An 18,316-nucleotide genomic window follows, 5' to 3' on the forward strand; every position below is an offset into this window, starting at 1 on the left:
CATCGAATGATATCCAGCATGCATCTAGAGTATGAAGTTCATAAGAATGGAGTAATGCCTTAAGTAAGATGACATGATGTAGAGGGTAAACTCAAGCAATATGATGAAAACCCCATCTTTTTATCCTTGATGGCGATAATACAAATATGTGCCTCACTACCCCTACTTTGTCACTGGGTGAGGACACCGCAAGATTGAATCCAAAACTAAGCACCTCTCCCATTGCAAGAAAACCCAATCTAGTTGACGAAACCAAACCGATAATTCAAAGAGAAATACGAAGATATCAAATCATGCATATAAGAATTCAAAGAAGATTCAAATAATATTCATAGATAAACTGATCATAAATCCACAATTCATCGGATCTCGACAAACACACCGCAAAAGAAGATTACATCAGATAGATCTCCAAGAACATTGAGGAGAACATGGTATTGAGGATCAAAGAGAGAGAAGAAGCCATCTAGCTACTAGCTATGGACCCGTAGGTCTGTGGTAAACTACTCACGCTTCATTGGAAGGGCAATAGAGTTGATGTAGAAGCCCTCTGTGATCGAATCCCCTGTCGGCAGGGTGCCGGAAAAGGTCCCTATATGGGATCTCATGGGTACATAAGGTTACGACGGCGGTTGGTGGACGCTTCTAGTCGTTTGGGAATATTTCTGAATTTATAGGCCAAAGATTAGGGTTGGAGGACTCCCGTGGGGCCCACAGGCCAGGGGCGCGCCCTAAGGGCTTGTGGAGCCCTCGAGACTCTTCTGACTTCCTCTCCAAGTCCTACGTGTGTCTACTGGTCCAAGAAAAATCATCGTAAAGTTTTATTCCGTTTGGACTCCGTTTGATATTCCTTTTCTATAAAACTCAAAAACAAGGAAAAACAAAAACTGGCATTGGGCTCTGGGTTAATAAGTTAGTCCCAAAAATAATATAAAATAGCATATTAATGCATATAAACATCCAAAACAGATAATATAATAGCATGGAACGATAAAAAATTATAGATACATTGGAGACGTATCACTAGGCTTGATCTCCTGAAGCTCCTGGAGCACCGGTGTGCGTCGATGTCGGAGTGGAGATGAGTACATGTGCAAATGCCTTGGACGATGTCTGCTGAGTTGGAGGAGTGGAGATGGCAAGGTCCACTAAGGGGGCAATCGAGGGTGTAGTTGCTGGAGCAAAGACTATGGCTATGAAAGGTGCTGGAACTGCAGCCGATCTAGGCATAGTCCTAAATTGAGCAGTTGTATGAATGCCATCACCAGGGTTGTCCTCATCGTCACTGGAAGCTCGTTCCTTGGCTTCATCCACTTCCTTCTTGAGACTCTCAACCGTGGATTGAACTTCTGTCACCTTGACATCCAGATCATAAAATTTAGCGTCCACAATTCTCTCGAGACTCTTCTAGTTATCTGTGAGGTTGGCCAAGCTCCGCTCGATCCTCTGAATAGCTCGAATGAGATATTGCATCTGGTCAGTCTTGGTTTTGTGCAATGGAGCTGAGGAGGCACTGGGTGCTGAAGCCCTTGTAGCCTCCACACTAGCATGAGTTGCGGCTGAAGTAGGATGTGAAGGATCTATAGTGATGGTGTTGTCCTCAAGCTCTGGCCGAAGTGGCAAATGCTCACGATCTAACAGAAAGTTCTTGTTTGCACCCATGGAGTTGATAAGAACCTGAATATGAGGGGCAAATCCACAAGACCTCTTCTGATCAGTAGTTGTCCTCTAAATACTTTCTACAATGAGATCCATGACTTTTTACTTCTCATGTTGATCAATATGATGCAACATATAGATGGAGTGACCATGAATCATCCTCTCATCCAGTGGCGGAGCTCGGGACACATCTTAGGAGGGGCAAATGGGCTGGGGGGGGCAACCAACATCAGATTTAGGCCAGATTTCTATGAATCTATGGGCAATTTACTCATGATAATATGAACAAATCTCCTGGGCAGGGGGGGCGACGGCCCAACTTGATCTCCACTAAGCTCCGCCACTGCTCTCATCACCTGACCTGGGCATCAAGGTATGCCTCATGATAGTGTTGGAGGTAGCAAGTCCTGCCAACAGTGTTGGAGACGTATCACGGACTCACCGACATACACTTGACATAGCCACTGCCTAAACCCTAGCATCTCGGGCTCACAGAGTTGCCTTTGATCCCACCGAAGAGCATTTGTCAAGTGCTTAGGTCAGCTTGACTCGGTCTCACCGAGAGGTTTCGTTCGGTCTCACCGAAAGCCTAAAGTTCAAACCTTTTATACATGTCGATCTTCCTGAGTGGTTTCACCCGGTCCCACTGAAGTGTTCATAAAGGTGTGTAATGGTTGGATTTTTGGTGATGTCTATATATACCCCACCCATCCACCAACTCTTAGAGAGCAACTATTTCGAAGCTTACATTTCCCATATCCGTGTTCTGAGAGAGAACTGCATATTCTTGTGTTGAGATCAAAGGCTTTCCACTCCAACCATAGGAGTTTGATCTCTACCCTCCCCATGTTGCTTTCCACTCAAATTCCTCTCCTACCACATAGTCAAATATGTGAGAGAGTGTTTGAGTGTCGAGGAGACTATCTTTCGAAGCACAAGAGCAATGAGTTCATCATCAACAACAACATCTATTACTTTTTGAAGAGTGGTGTCTCCTAGATTGGTTAGGTGTCACTTGGGAGCCTTCAACAATTGTGGAGTAAACCAATGAATTTGTAAGGGCATGGAGCGCCCACTTCGTGAGGATCTATTCGACGTGAGGCTAGTCCTTCGTGGGTGTAAGCCATGATGGCATAAACAAGGTTGATTCATCGTGGACCCTTCGTGGGTGGAGCCCTCCGTGGACTCCCGCAGCCGTTACCCTCAGTAGGTTGAAGTTTCCATCAACATAGACGTACGATGGCACCACCCATAGAAACCATGACAAAAATCACTGTATCTTCAATGCATTTGATTATCTCCAAATCCTTCCTCCACTTTCATGTGCAAAGTATTTACTTTTTGCTCCTACTCTATTAGACTTGCATGTGTAGGGTGTTAGTAGATCTGCTAAAATTTGTCAAGAACTAAAATTAGGAAAAGGCTAGGTTTTTATTGGTCAAGTTGTCTAATCACCCTGCTCTAGACCTACTTCGATCCTACAAACACGCAAGTCAAGACCATGCTGCACAAGCAAGCAGCCAAGCCACGACAAAAGTCGGTCGCCACGTAAGCCTCCGAACAGTTAAGGCCCTTGTTGCACACACGACAAAGATTGACGAGAAAGGAAGGTGCACCGCCAAAATCCAATTTGGGACACTCTGGCAGTCTATACTGTTTTATTTCTCCTTCGTCCTCCCCTGTGGCGGCATAATCAACTAGCAAGCATGCTTGCCATTATCGTTGAATCTGAAGGTCTAAGACCCTCTGCCCCTCGTGACAACCGCCCAACAGTGCAACACTACGACGCCTAAGCGGAGGATCATTATGTTAAGACACAGAAGGTCATCGTTGCCGGCCGACACCCACATACCTGCAGACGGGATCACAACCACCGACGTCGACCATATCCTTTGCCTCAAACCACTGCATGCAGACCGCATCTCGTCGTGGAAGGCTATCGGAGTGAAGACCTCCCGACCACCACCTTCATCGACTAGTGCATGGGCTTAGCACGATAACTAGTCTAGCGGCGCCGAGGGCAAGAAGGAAAGTTGGAGGGTGCAACGGGATGTGTTTTTCCTATGGGTACATATTGACTACTCTCAAGAAAATCCCTACAAAATGTTCGTCAATTCCCAATGTAACATGTCTATGAGCAAAAGTTGATAAAGTGATTCCTCAAGCTCACAAAGTCCATTATTACTCTCATCTTGAACAAAGCTACAGGTCCATCTTTATCATAATTTGGTGCTTATTTAAGTAAGAAACAATTTGCTAGCCAGACATTACAAAATCATGAAAATCTTACATGCCTCCTTTTGATAGAATTTATATGGGCAACTTGATGAGAATAAATGAATTACATAAGATGTAGATCAACAATTTTAGAAATCTTATTACAACGCTGCATATACATGCACATTCTATTGAAAGAGTGGAGACTATAGTCATGAAGTTGCAAGATTGACAAAATCACCACAAAACCTCGTGGTTGATCTTTAGAAAGATGACACTACAACCACCTACTAGCCATCCAATTATTCTCAAAAGATTTTTTAGTGGACCTACTATTTATATAAAACTACAAGGAAACTAAAAAACTAAATAAACTCGCGCAGAATACTTTGAGCCATCTACTAGGTCCGGGTTAGACCAATGACAAATTGATGTATACTCATTGTACATGAAAATTTGTGTTGACATTCCCTTATGCGTAGGTGGCTAGGGTAAAGTTCTCCTTCCTCCCAAGCTCCACCGATCAGTATACCCCCCACCCCCACCCCGCGCGCGCATGTCGCTCCAGTGATTGGTGGCGGGGAAGAGAATCATGGTGCCTCGGCTTATTCCTCATAGGGGCGATGCTTGGACGGATGGTAGCTCTTCATCTTCAAGTAGGTCGGGTTTCGATCCTTCTCGAATTCATGTGTGAGGACGGAATTGACGGAGTTCTGACGTAGATTCATGTCGTCTTCTTCGGCGATGAGGTTAGGGGTTCTCGCCGTGCGTGCACAACTGCCAGATCCAGTGAATTTTTATAATAGACGTGAATCTTTCTGAGAAAAAAATTGAAAAATTATGGTTTTTTTTTCATTTTAAGGGCAGATGGAAAACTGTGTTGAGCTGGGTGCAACACGAAATGTGCACCAGAATATTTACCAGCCACCGAACGAAGCTTTACCCGTGTTGGATTTGGTCCAAAATGAAGGAAACGGTTTTTCTCCTCTAATAATGTTCTGTTCCAATCTGGCTTTGGCTCCGCCCACCCACTGCCCTCCCTCCTCCTCCTCCTCCCACTGTTCCCCCTAGAAGCGACCCGAACGAACCCGACCGGCGAGGCCTCCACCACGTATTCCCCACAGATTTCTGCAGGAATCCATCCAATTTGCGCCCTCTCCTTTCCGCCGGTCCAATTCGCCTGCAAGTTTTGGGGGGAAACAGCGATTTTCTCGCCTTTCGCTTTACCCCCTTTCCCTTTTGACCCCGCGCGGTTCTTCTTTTTACGGGTGCCGCCGATCGGAAAGGCGCGGTCTTCTTCGTGGATTTCGGCTCCGGATTTGATCTGGTAGGGTTCGGTTGTACTCTTTATCATTCTCGCGCGATGCGTGGATTTCCTTCTTTCGATGTTCCTTACGGTGTTTGATTTGATCAGGTTGATGAATGATGGATTTGCGGGACTTCTTTAGCGCGGTTTGATCGGGGGCTTGTTCGGCCAATCCGTTATGATTAAGCAAATCCTGGGCAGGTTACCCAAGAAGCCGGCCAAGTCCGGGGAGAAGGATTTCGCCGGAGCCGGCTCGTCGTCCCTGTCAAGCCCCACGGCGGATGCAAGAACCACCACAGATTTGACCATGTCTAGTAGGATTGGCAATCCGAACAATTATGTCACGAATCCTGGGCAGAGTTACAGCAACAGGAACGCTGGTGTTGGTGCGGGTGCCAGCAATGGTTTCATGGCCCCGCCTGTGTATGAGCCGCTCCCGAGCTTCCGGGAGGTGCCGCCTTCCGAGAAACCTGCCCTGTTCCTCAGGAAGCTCTCCATGTGTTGCGTGGTCTTCGACTTCTCGGACCCCACCAAGGACGTGAAAGAGAAGGAGGTCAAGAGGCAAACATTGCTTGAGCTGGTGGATTATGTCACCTCTGCCACCGGGAAATTCCCAGAGTCTGTCGTGCAAGAGGTCGTCAACATGGTATCCACAAACTTGTTCCGGGGCCCCAACCCCGCCCCAAAGGAGAACAAGGTAATCGAGTCATTTGATTTGGAGGAGGAAGAGCCTGTCATGGACCCGGCATGGCCTCACCTGCAGATTGTCTTCGAACTGTTCTTAAGATTTGTTCAGTCTCCAGAGACAGATGCTAAGATGGCCAAGAGATATGTTGATCAGGGTTTCATTCTCAGGCTGCTAGATCTCTTCGACTCAGAGGATCCTAGGGAAAGGGAGTATTTGAAGACAATACTTCACAGGATATATGGGAAGTTCATGGTGCACCGTCCATTCATCAGGAAGGCAATTAACAATATATTCTACAGGTTTATATTTGAGACAGCAAAGCATTATGGGATTGCAGAGCTGTTAGAGATTCTGGGCAGTATAATCAATGGTTTTGCTTTGCCTCTCAAGGAAGAGCATAAATCGTTTCTAGTCCGCGCGCTGATTCCACTCCACAAACCAAAATGTGTTAGCATGTATCATCAGCAACTGTCATACTGTGTCACTCAGTTCGTTGAGAAAGATTGCAAGCTTGCTGATACCGTTATAAGGGGTCTACTTAAGTATTGGCCAATCACAAATAGCTCAAAGGAGGTGATGTTTTTGGGTGAGTTAGAGGAAGTATTGGAAGCTACTCAGTCAGCAGAATTCCAGAGATGTATGGTGCCACTTTTCCGACAGATTGCCCGCTGTTTAAATAGCTCTCACTTTCAGGTAAAATGGAATTGCAGAGTGCCAACCAAACCATACACATATGATACATGTTAATAGCTCATGGAAGTTCTCGTCCTTAAAACTGTTATTAGTTTTGCGATAGTCTTTGCTCGTAGCATGATTTTCTAGAACTTATTAATGCAAGTGAACTAACATCTCGCAAACAATAGGTATATAGTGCGTACTAGTCCTGCTCATGTTGAAATATGAATAGTCATGTTAGCCGTTTCCTGGTAATTTTAATTACTTAATCATTAATTCCTTGCAAATAGGATCGATTTAAGCTGCTGATTTTAACTTGGCCATGAATAATAACTGTTGTTTTGCTACTTCAAATTTATCTAAGCCTTGAAATTATCAAGAGCTATCTTTACCTGGGGAGGTCGAGGTTGAATAATGGTTCTGTTGGTGAGAAAAATATTGCAAGAGTTCAGGTTTGCTGAAGCAATCCATGCCATGTCTGCCTTATGAACACCGGTACCAAAAATGTGTGATACCTATGTTATTAGGAAGCTTAGCCTAACTTGGTTATATACCCTGCTATGCAACTGTGACCGACAAATATTGAATCTAGATAAGTTCTGCTTTATATTAACAACTAACTCTGCCATATTGAATTATCATTTATGTGTGTTTATCATTTTAGTAACACTACAAGCATTAAATCATTTTCAGATCGGATGCACCTATGCGTAACAGAACCTAGATGTGCTTAGTTCCACAGCTTTCTAGTGTATTTCCTAGAGATATGATCAGTTTTACTTGTCAGTTATCTCTGTTTGCTACTTCACCGGCGTAGAGCAGTCAAAACTGTATGGTCCCTTATATATATATGGTGAAGCGCCCTGATCCAATTTTGTTATGGGTGCGACAGCAGAAGAAACTGCCCTGATCCAATTTTCCTGCTTTGAGAATTGCCGTTAAGTACATATCTGTGTTTATTCTATCCTTTGATCACTAAGTTAGCATTCTGAGCACCTGGGATTTAACTATTATGTACAAACTTTGTTAATTCTGCATTCATAAACAAGCTGATTTTCCTCTGTTCCCAACGCAATACATCCTTGAATTACCATACCTACTGTTCACCTTCTGTTGACGCCTGAAAGGTAGACTTCTTTATTATTATTTGGTTGTTTAGTGTGTGTGTGTGTGGGTCATTGTATGCATTTTCAGGTGGCATTCAAGAATAAAAGTCTGTGCTTAGTATTTTACCTAATGATACGAAATGCAGTGATATTCCAGCAGTAGGATGAATCAAGCTATGCGCCCTATTGTCCCCGTGCTACTTATTTACTATGTGGTAATGATGCATCTACTCCTCTTATGTTTTGCAGGTGGCAGAGAGAGCTCTGTTTCTGTGGAACAACGATCATATTGAGGGTTTAATCAAACAAAACAGCAAGGTGTTACTGCCCATAATCCTTCCTTCGTTAGAACGAAATACAAAAGGTCATTGGAATCAGGCAGTGCAAAGCTTGAGTCTTAATGTTCGCAAAATATTCTTGGACCATGACCCTGTACTCTTTGAGGGGTGCCTGAAGAAGTTTCAGGACGATGAAGCTCAAGAAGATGTGATGCGATCAAAACGTGATGCCACATGGAAGCGCCTAGAGGAAATTGCCTCGTCAAATCCACAAGCAGGGAGGCCACAGGCAATAGCTCATCAGCAGAGTTCTTCTACCTAACCTCCTGGCTGACTTGCATATGAGCCGCTCTTTCTCAGGATCAAGTTGAATCGCTGACATGAATGCTCATGGACGACTGCTTGCCACTTGGTACTTGTTCCTAAACATCTTACAGGCTGACATGTACATACAACCTAGATGATGGACCGTGAAGCTTTAGCGCTGCTCTTGTGTTCTGTCGGTTGCGAGATCAAGGATTCAGTTTTCATCATCGAGGGGTGAAGTAAAGGAGGCAAATTACCTGTCCTGGCTTATATAAGGTGTATGTGCTGCAACAGGTCCAGTGTGCTGCCTGCAGCTCAAGGAATAGGTCGAGTGGCACTCGCACTAGCTTGCCGGTGCTGATTTTGCTGAACTGTAATGCGTTATGTATGAACAACTTCTAGTCTTTTGTCTTTGTAATATGCACTGGTGTACATTTGTTTGCTTCAGTGGATGTATACACAAATCTGGAAGCAGGCAAAGGTTTTCTTTACTTACCAAAAATCAGCTTGTAGTAAATGGTTTGCATTATGAGATCATCCTTGGATGAAATGCATTGAAATATATCATAAAAATAACCAAATAAGTCACGTATAGCTTATCAAATTAATCAAATGTATGTTGTAAAAATTTGTCGCAGTTTGATAAAAATGAAAATGACAAATGTCATGATGCTGATGACCAAAGACCAAAGGAATTCAATTCCGGTTCACCTATAGCTCAACTGAAGATGTTGAGGATTTCATCATGGACAGTTGAAGACGAGATATTGGAGGAAACCAAACCTTGTGCCATTGTATTATAGCTGAAGATTTGGTTCCATCCAAATCTCACATTCAGCTTCCAAGGTTAGGTTCTTCAGACAAGAAGTTCAGAGGTTTTCAGATCCAACTATCGCTTCTTGTAGCTAACATTCAGTGTATTGTCTGACATATGAACATAAGATATTGGAGGAAACCAAATCTTGTCACACCCGGCAGCAAGATTTGGTCCCATCCAACACTCAAATTCATCTGCCAAAATTCTCCAAGGTGTGATGGCCCTGGCCAGAGAGCTCTGAAGATAAGATGTTGGAGAAAACTGAACTCGTGAAGAAACATGGAAGGAGAGTTCAGTTTCCTACAACTCTTACTTTCAGAGCTAGCTAAATACAGTAAAATCATATGCTTTGGCCTGAGCATTGCAGACTCGCGGCTGGGCCTTTTATAGGCATTTCAGATCAACATCGAGCTCCTGCTCCGATCCGTTCTTTCGTGTTCTCCAGCACGAGCTGTGCATGCTCTGCAAACGGTTCCTGAAAAGCGGTTCTGCTTTCCAACAAACTCTGACCAGGATGATCGATCCTGTGCTTGATATATGCTCTTGCATTTCAGATACCTGCAAAACAGAAACTTCATGAATCAAGTATGCTGAATTATGAGTGCTTACTTGATATATTACTAAAACACAGACAGATGTTGAGTTACCACCACAGCACCATCTGATCTGATGCCCTATTAAAACACACAGGGAACGCAGGACAGATAATCCTTTCCTTTTTTGAAAGAAACAGGGCAGATAGTCCTATTGCATGCACGGCGAGCAAGTGATCCTAGGATGTGTTTGGTTCCTGTCACCAAGTGGAACGGCACGGGTCCATTCCGTTCCTATAGCCCATTCTTGTGTTTGGTTGATCTGAGGAGCCAGAACCCACTCGTTCCTAAAATGGCATATTCGCTGTTTATGCCGTTCCCCGCGGTCTCTCCAAATCGAGCGGACCACGCAGAACCGCTTCTCTTCCTTCCGCGACTGCATCTCGTGTTCCCTCTTTCCCTTCCTCGCGCGACCTCTCGGGTAGCCGCCGCCGTCGGAAGCACACGCCGCCGCCGCCGCCGGGAGCACGCGCCCCCTCGTACAGACCGCCCCGCTGCAGGGCCCGATTTCGACGCCCTGCATGCCCCCGTCAATGAGCTTCCAAGGCGGCCGTGAAGGCCATATAGGTCGCCGTGAATTAGCTCGGGTCCGCGCGGGTGACGGCGAACTGCGTCGCGCCAGGCCCCATGCCGGGAAGCTCTATGCCGCCGCGCTTGACGGAGTAGCTGCTCCCAGCGCTGGCCGTTGACCGCGCCTGAACATGCTTGGATCTTGTGCAGGGTGGCTGTTGTTGAACTCTGCGATTTGAGTCTGATTCGTTTCTTTCCTGGTTCTGTTCTGCAATCTACTGCATGCGTGGATGGATGAACTCACGCTCCTTCAGTTCTCTGCGATTTGTTTCTGGCAAAGCGTGCTCAAGCCTTTTTTTTTTGTTTGAGATGGAGCGTGCTCAAGCCTTTGTTGTATGGATGGATTGATAGATGGCCATTTTATTCAGCAATTTTGTTTCACTGAACAAATTCATCTCATTCCATCCCTTAAACCAAACATCAAAATATAACCATTCCATTCCTTTGAATTGCCTTTACTAAACACAGAGATAGAACCGACCCATTCTAATAGAACGGAACCATGACATTTCATTACACTACGTCCGACCAAACACACCATTAATCTTTCTCATTTATCATATGCTGCCACAGAGTTCAGACTAGGTGAGGTGAAGAAATTTTGAGCCCTGCAACCCATGTGTCTTACTCGTACATTGTACTAGTACAAGGGAAAAAGTAAGCAAGTTGCAGGAACATCTCAGTACAGTCAATAAAGTACCATTGCTAGGACAATTAAGTATTTATCTTTTAATAATAGCCTTTTGGCATGGAATCGTTCAACATTGGCTGGCTTTGGTTGCGGGTTTTCAGGGTTGGCAAGATCATACTAGTACTAGTACTACTACTACTAAACGTTGTTAATGAGAGCCCTTAACCATGCCCCCCAACAAGGGCTAAAGCAGAGTTTTAATATGGTGACCCTTTTCAGGACCACATTTTACTTGCTTTGCCCCCCCTTTTTTTGGCAAGATCATACTAGTAGCTGGGCCTTCTTGCTTTATATATTCCTCATCATGCTCTGATGCACAATACTAGTATAACTTTCATAATACAAACATTCAAGAATCTGCATATGTATATTCCTTTTTATTTTTCAGCAAAGTACTCCCTCCATCCGGAATTAAGTATCGCTGAAAATGAGTGGATCTAGACGTGTTTAAAGCATCTTCAATAGATAATGTAGATGTAAAAATAACAGGTTTTTACATCACCAAAGACACAAAAACGCTGTTTCAACAGATGATGTAGATGCAAAAGAAAAAGATTACTAGAGATTTGCTCCTGATATAAAATAGGTGTCGGGTGGTAGGTGCGACATATGCCAACGGGTGGCTTATCATTGTGGGAGCCAGTAAGACGTCGCCGGTGCTTGGAAGCGGGATGAGGCGAAGACATGTACGCCGGCGAATCTTACCCAGCTTCGGGGCTCTCCGTGGAGATAATACCCCTACTGCTGCTCTGCGGGGTCTCCACATGATCACTAGATGAACAAGTGGCTACACGATGCTCCTTGAGCTGTTTGGCGAGAGGAGGAAAAAGGGCTCTGCCTGCTCTCTTCTCCTCCCTATGTGGTGTTTAAAACTAGCTGGGATCAACCCTTTGCATGGGTGTCCCGGGGGGTTTATATAGGCCTACCCCCCGGGGACACAATGGTAATCCGGCTGGGTGTGGGGCCCAGCCGTCTGTGTCTACACTCGCAGGCTTCTGCCCCGGCTGCTGGGGCCCGCCGGCTGGTGGGTCCCGCCGGCTGCCGGCTCCTTGGTCGACAGGCAGGCCCCACTGTCCAGGGCCTTGTCGGCGGCTGGTTACTGCTGCTCAATCCTGGTGACGAAGGCTTCGCCGAGTTGCCCCCTTCGAGAGGGTGGCAAACCGGCTGTGGAGAGACGGCTCTGTCTTGGGCCGACTGGGGGAGGCCGGGCCGCCTTCGGGTGTCTCTCTGCCTGAAGGGGCCCGCCGCCCGTGGGCCACTCTGGCGGCCCATCGTGGATGACATCAGGGTCATCGTGGCAACAGTGCCGCGCCGGACGGGCCATGGCCTCCCGTACGGCGCACTGTGCCAGGCGAGCTCCGGGATTCGGGGGTGGCAAGCTTTACTGTAGTCACGCCCCGTCACATCGTTGTTATGTGGGTGCAGACTTCGAGGGTACGATCTTGACCGCTTTATGGGAGCCGGCTTCTTGGAGTCGGCCTTCTTGGAGCCGGCTCCTCGGAGCCGGCCCTCCCGCGACTTTTTTCATGAAGGCTGAAGTCGGGCCGCCTTCGATAGTCGGCCTGGGAAACAGCCGGCGAGGGGAAAGGCGGCCCCATGTCTTGGATTCTTGAGGGCCGGATGGGCTCGTAATAATTTTTTCAGAAGGGCCAGGGGGAGCCGGCTTGGCTACCCGTGGTTATTTCCTCCGACAGTAGTCCCCGAAGCTGGCGAGCTTCGAGACTGACAAAGGGACGAGAAGCTCGGTCAGCTTCCTACCCTGAGGGGCCGGTTGTGCTTGTGTGCGCCGTCTTCGGAAAGCCCCGTTTCTCGTAGGCTGGAGCGCGGTCGACCTGCGAGCTAACCGCAGGCCATCCTGCGGGCCACGTTGCAAGGAAATCCTGCCGGTGCACGCGCGCGACGGGATGCCGCCGCAGGCTCGGGCCCACCATTCCTAGGCCTCGGCCCGAGCGCGGATCTTCTGCGGCCCACGCGGACCGCTCACCTTCCCGCGACGATTTTATTACGTCTTCAGGGCGCAATAATCGCGGGACGTGGGGGAGTGGGCGCAGTTGATCCCCACGTTCCCCCACGCCACGCCTCCTCGGCTCCGCCGCGCCGGTCCATAAGTAGGGGGAGGAGAGGGAGCGGCAGAGGCTCGCACACTCTCCCTCGCTCCGCCCCTCCTCGCCTTCCTTCTTCTTTCCGCCGCTGCTGCCACCCATTGTTGCGCCGTTCCGCCGTCGCATCGTCTTGCTCCTCGCCGCGTTGCTCCCATGGCGCTCTCAAGCTCGTGGGATGGATCTAACGTCCATGAAGACCACGTCGAGTTCCTCCGCCGGACACGGCGCCTGCCGGGCGAGAACTTCGTGCGGGTTCGTCAAGCGCCGGCGAGGGAGATTTCGCCGGCACCGGAGGAGGGCGAGCGGGTGATCTTCCGCTCGCACTGCCTGCGCGGCTTCGGCCTTCCTGCGAGCGGATTCCTTCGAGCCTTCCTCGAATTCTACCACCTCCAGCCACATCACCTCACGCCCAACGCGGTGATGCTGCTGTCGGCCTTCGTCACCCTGTGCGAGGGCTTCCTCGGGGTCCTCCCCACGCTCGAGCTCTGGGGGGAATTCTTCCAGAGCAAGCTCGGCACCGTTGTCGCGGGCGTGCCCGCCCCCTGTGGAGCCTATATTGCCATGAGGCAGACGGGCGAGAACAACCCGTTCCCGCCCATCCCGCTGATCCAGTCGGTGAAACTCTGGCAGAAGTCTTACTTTTACGTGAAGAACGTCGCCCAGCAAGGCGACTACGTCAACCTGCCGGCTTATGTAGCCGGCCCACCGGCTGGGAGGCGACCTTCATGGAGCTACCGGGCCAGGTCGTTGTCTCAGGCCGGGAACGCAGCCGTCTCCCGGCTTCGGGTGATGATCCAGTCGGAGGGCCTGACCGGAGCCGACTTGGTGGCCGCCTTCATGGAGCGTCGAGTACTTCCTCTCCAAGGCCGGCCTCACATGATTTGTCAGATGAGCGGCCGCTTCGACCCATGCCGGCTGAGCACCAGGGAGATGCCTCATGCAGAGGTGTCTTACATGGTGAACTACATCTCCAACTGCAAGCTCGCCGAGGATTGGCGATATGGCAAGGAGCCATATTCCCGCGCCAACCCTTCGCCTGCCGTAAGTTTTTCCTTCCTTTCTTCCTTTGGTAGCCGGCCTCATGATAGCCGGCCTCTGATCAGTTGGTTTGCCCTTAGCAGAACCCTCTTCTTCCGCCGACGACCGGGGCCGCAGGGGTAGAGCGTCAGCTCCTCCCCGACCGCACGGTGGACGACACCGACGATCCGGACTTGGGAGCGGCCGCCATGGAAGATGCCATCGTGGGGGAAAGTGACGAGGTCGGAGGCGCGGGGCTCGAGGCCGGCTTCGAGGACTGGCCGGACGATGTCGAGGTCGAAGTCGCCCCGCGTCGCCAGCCGGCGCTTGATCATCAAGGTGCGGGCTCGTCCGCCGCGCCGGCTGCCTGCGGCGGCGCGCAGAAGCGCCAGACCGCGTCGATCCTCTTCGGCAGCCGGCCGAAGAAATCCAAGGCTCCCACGGCGGCGACCAAGTGGGATGAGGCGGCCGCGAAGGCGGCCCGCTTCTGCAAGGCGGTAAAACAACCGCAGGCGATCTCGGCGTAAGTCGTCGAATGCCTTGTATATATAGTTTTTGTTATCCCTTTCGACCGAAACTCTTCTAAACCTTTCTTGACTCGCCGGACAGGGCACCGCTTTCCCTTGAGCGGGGTCCCGGCGGCTCCGTAGTCGGGCCGACTGGAGGGTCTTCAGGCTCCCGCCGCGTGGATCCCCGCGCCGACCTTAGGGAGGCCACGGAGCGGAACGCACGGGAGGCGCGGGAGGAGCGGGAGGCGGCGGAGCGAAGGACCGCCCAGGCGGCGAAGGAGCAGGCCGAGGCGGCAGCCAAGGCCCGGGCGGAGGCGGCAGCCACGGAGATGGAGGCGGAGGCCTCGCACAACCGGCCTCCGCTGCTCGTCGTTCCCCTCCGCACCGTGGCCCCCGGCATCCCAGTGCCCCCGTCGGAGGAGGTCGACCAAGACCCGCCGGTGATGGAGAGGAAGGAGGGCTCCGTGATCTTCGTGGAGGGGGCGCCGCAGGCAGCGCCGACCGGAGCGGGCCAAGGCGGCCAATCGGCTGCGGTGCCAGAGCAGCCGACCGGGGGCAAGCCGGAGGCAGGGGCCGGCCTCGAGGTGCAGCCAGCATTGCGCCGGCGCGCAAGGGGTGGCGCCTCCGCGCCGGAACCGCACCAAACTGTGGGGGCCGGCCAGACGGCGGAGGCCCTGGAGGCGGCCAGCACCAGCGCGTCCGAGTGGACCCCCAGCGGGGGGACGGGCAAGCTAAACGCGGCGGCCCAGGAGGTCCGGAGCCGGCTTCAAGCTTAGACCGCCTCGCTGCAGCGATACACCCAAGAGTTCCTTGCGACGCGGACCGTCATCCGGGTGAGTCTTCTGTCCTGGGTTGTTTTGTTCTTTGATTTCTTCCGTGGGGGCGCGTCAGCGCACCCACTGGGTGTAGTCCCCGAGATTCGGGCCGACTGCTGAGCAGTTGGGTCGGATCTTCCTTGACGATTATCTTATTCTCGCCTCCTGTCTGATCTTCCAGGAGTATCATAACCTCCGCGCTGCCGCCTTCAACTCCCAGGCTCAGGAGCTGGGTCGGAGAACCGAGGATCTGACCAGCAGCCGGAGTGCGTGCTTTGTTTCGTTCATCTCCTGTGGGGGCGCATCAGCGCACCCACTGGGTGTAGTCCCCGAGATTCGGGCCGACTGCTGAGCAGCCGGGTCGGATCTTCCTTGACGACTTCTTCCTTATTAATTTTTCCTGTCTTCATGCTTGCAGGAGCCAATGCCGACTTGAGGGAGCAGCTCAGCGGGGCCCAGGCCGCCCTTCGCGCCAAGGAAGCCGAGTACAGTGCCTTGGTCCTGGAGCGTGACCGCCTGGCCAAGAAGTTGGCCGACCAGGAGGAGAGCCACAAGGCGGCTCTGAAGGAAGCTCAGGACAGCGAGAACGCCCTGAGGGCCGAGTTCGAGACCGAAGCGGCGGGCTGGGCTGAGGCGAAGCAGGCATTGAGCGAGGGCTTCGGTCGTATCGAGGATCTGATCGATGGTAAGCCACCTTCTTCACTCCTTGTTTGCCCCTTGATCCCTAATTTCTATTCCGACTTGTGTTGCTTTTTGTTCTCTGTGCAGATTACTTTCCCGGCTACTCTGTCTTCGCCGCCCAAACCATCGAGGCCCACCATGAGGCGCGCCGGCAGGCGGGGGCTGAAATCGCGCCGGGCGCGAGCCGGACGCTCGAGGAGCAACTCTTGGCGGTCCAAGCCCGGCTGCAGCCGGCTCATCGTATGCTCCGCCACCTCCAGCGCGCCGGGGCGTAGGTGTTGGCCGCCCTCTGGCCAAGCAAGACGATTCCCCGTACCCCGAGTCGGACTGCCGACTGGCTGGAGGTTGCGGTTGGCCGCTTTGAGGCCTGGAAGGCATCGGCAGCCCGGCTTGGAGCTGGGCGGGCGCTGGAGTTCGTCCGAGCCTGGTATCCGGGGCTGAACCTGGACCAACTACGCACCTGGCGGCTGGAGGCCAACGAAGAGCTGAAGGAGGTGCGGCCGGCTATCACTCGGTGCACCTCGACGATCGCCGAGTGCACTGACATCAGCGTCTTTGCTCCTGAAATTAATGACGACGGTGTTGCCCAGCCGGAGGAGTGGTTCGGGCTGAACCTGGCAGCGGGTGAGGACTCGGCAGAGGAGATCACCTCCAGCGATGAAGGCGAAGATGACGAAGGAGAGGAGGGCGAAGACGTTGAGCCGGCCGGTGAAGCGGCCAGCCAGCCTCAGCCCGATCGTGCCTCCAGCAACAAGGTGCGTGCTAGCGCGCCCTCTGCGGGAGGCGGTGATCATGCCGAGGTTCGCCAGCCGGCCACTCCTCCAGCCGGCATGTCACATCCCTAGCTTCTGGTAATGTTCTAGGCTAGCTTCATGTTTGCATCATGTTTAAATTCTGAAATTTGAACTGAGGGAATTTCAGAAGCCTCAAAACCCTAAATAAAAGAAGGGCAAAAACCCTAAAATCTCATTCATTGTTCCAAAATGCTCCTCTTAGATGTTTAATATTTTTGGCAAGGGTTTTGATCCAAACCAAAAATAATGAACATTTTAAAAGGATTTGTTTTTGGGACTTTGAATTTAAATCATTAGCTATTTGAATTTGAATTATATTCATATAACTAGAATATAATTTCAAATACCCCTGAAATATATTATAAGCTTTTGGAAAAGTCCATCTAGCAAAATAAAATTATTCAGAGGAGTTTTTGGCATTGTTTGAATTTGTTTAAATTCAAACAATGGCAAAAGATATTAAATAAAAGAAACAGAACAGAAAAAAATAAAAAGAGTAAAGCCTACCTGGCCTCACCCGTGCAGCCCACCAGCCGGCCCAGCTCCCCCACCTGGCCGGCCCAGCCCACCTCCTCCTCCCCCTTGTCCTCTTCCTCCTCTGCCAGGAGGACGAACAGAGGCGAGGCGTGGCGCGCGCCGACGCTGCCTCGGCCACCTCCTGCTTCCCCTGGCCACCTCCTGCTTCCCCTGGCCGCGTGGATGAATGCCCGGTGACGTCCCGATCCGCCCGACCTCTCTCACTCTCCCTCGACCCTTTCCCCCTTCTCTGCTTTTTTCCCCTCTCGCTCCCGAACGCCTCCGTCGCCGCCGCACACCGCCACCGCGCTCACCGGCCGTCCCTCGAGCAACCGTCATGCTCGTTGGCTCCGCCTCGTCGTCCGCGTCATCCCAGATGAGCCACGCATCCTCAGGCGCCCTGCAACGTCGCCGCAATCGTCGTCTTCTACCTTCGGCCGCCCGGATCTCCGGCGACCCTGTGCTGCCTCCAACGCTCCCCCGGCCTCGTCTCCGCCTCGAATGAATCCGCTGTGAGCCCCTGCTGCTTCTCCTGTGCTCGCCCCCTCCGTTCTCGCCCCCTAGCCTCTTCCTCCACCGCGGCCGAGAGTTTCTCGCCGCCGGCCATGGCGTGGCCGTGGCCACAGCCACCCCAGCTCGTATCCGAGCCCACTGACGTGCTCACCGCGATCTCAGGAGTCCGTAGCACGCCCCAGCTCCTCCTGCCGTGCTCCCTAACCCCGACCCCGAGATTGCCCGAACTCCGGCGGCCGCAAAAGAGCTCGCCGCCGTTAACTCCGGCCACCCCAGCACCAAACACCGCCACCGTTGGATGCGCCACATCGCCAGCTACTCGTAGCACCCACCCGCGCATCAAACCGTGGCCGGAGCAGCGTTTCCGACGCTCTCCGTCGTCTCGGCCTCGCCGGCGGCTAGACGCCGGCGGGTTTGACCCGCTGATCGTTGACTGGGTGGGCCCAGTTTGACCCCTGGGTCA

At 51.3% G+C, this 18,316-nt stretch overlaps 1 protein-coding gene across 1 annotated transcript; it reads left to right on the forward strand.

The window, feature by feature from the left end:
* Window positions 1–4,873: 4,873 nt before the first annotated feature.
* LOC123147497 (serine/threonine protein phosphatase 2A 57 kDa regulatory subunit B' theta isoform) lies at window positions 4,874–8,785 on the forward strand. The gene is made up of 3 exons (XM_044566767.1): window positions 4,874–5,203; window positions 5,291–6,563; window positions 7,901–8,785. The coding sequence occupies exons 2-3, from the start codon at window positions 5,361–5,363 to the stop codon at window positions 8,249–8,251; spliced, it is 1,554 nt and encodes a 517-aa protein (XP_044422702.1). The 5' UTR covers window positions 4,874–5,203; window positions 5,291–5,360; the 3' UTR covers window positions 8,252–8,785.
* Window positions 8,786–18,316: the final 9,531 nt, after the last annotated feature.

This window comes from Triticum aestivum, chromosome 7A (assembly GCF_018294505.1).
Source record: "Triticum aestivum cultivar Chinese Spring chromosome 7A, IWGSC CS RefSeq v2.1, whole genome shotgun sequence".
Taxonomy (NCBI): Eukaryota; Viridiplantae; Streptophyta; class Magnoliopsida; order Poales; family Poaceae; genus Triticum; species Triticum aestivum.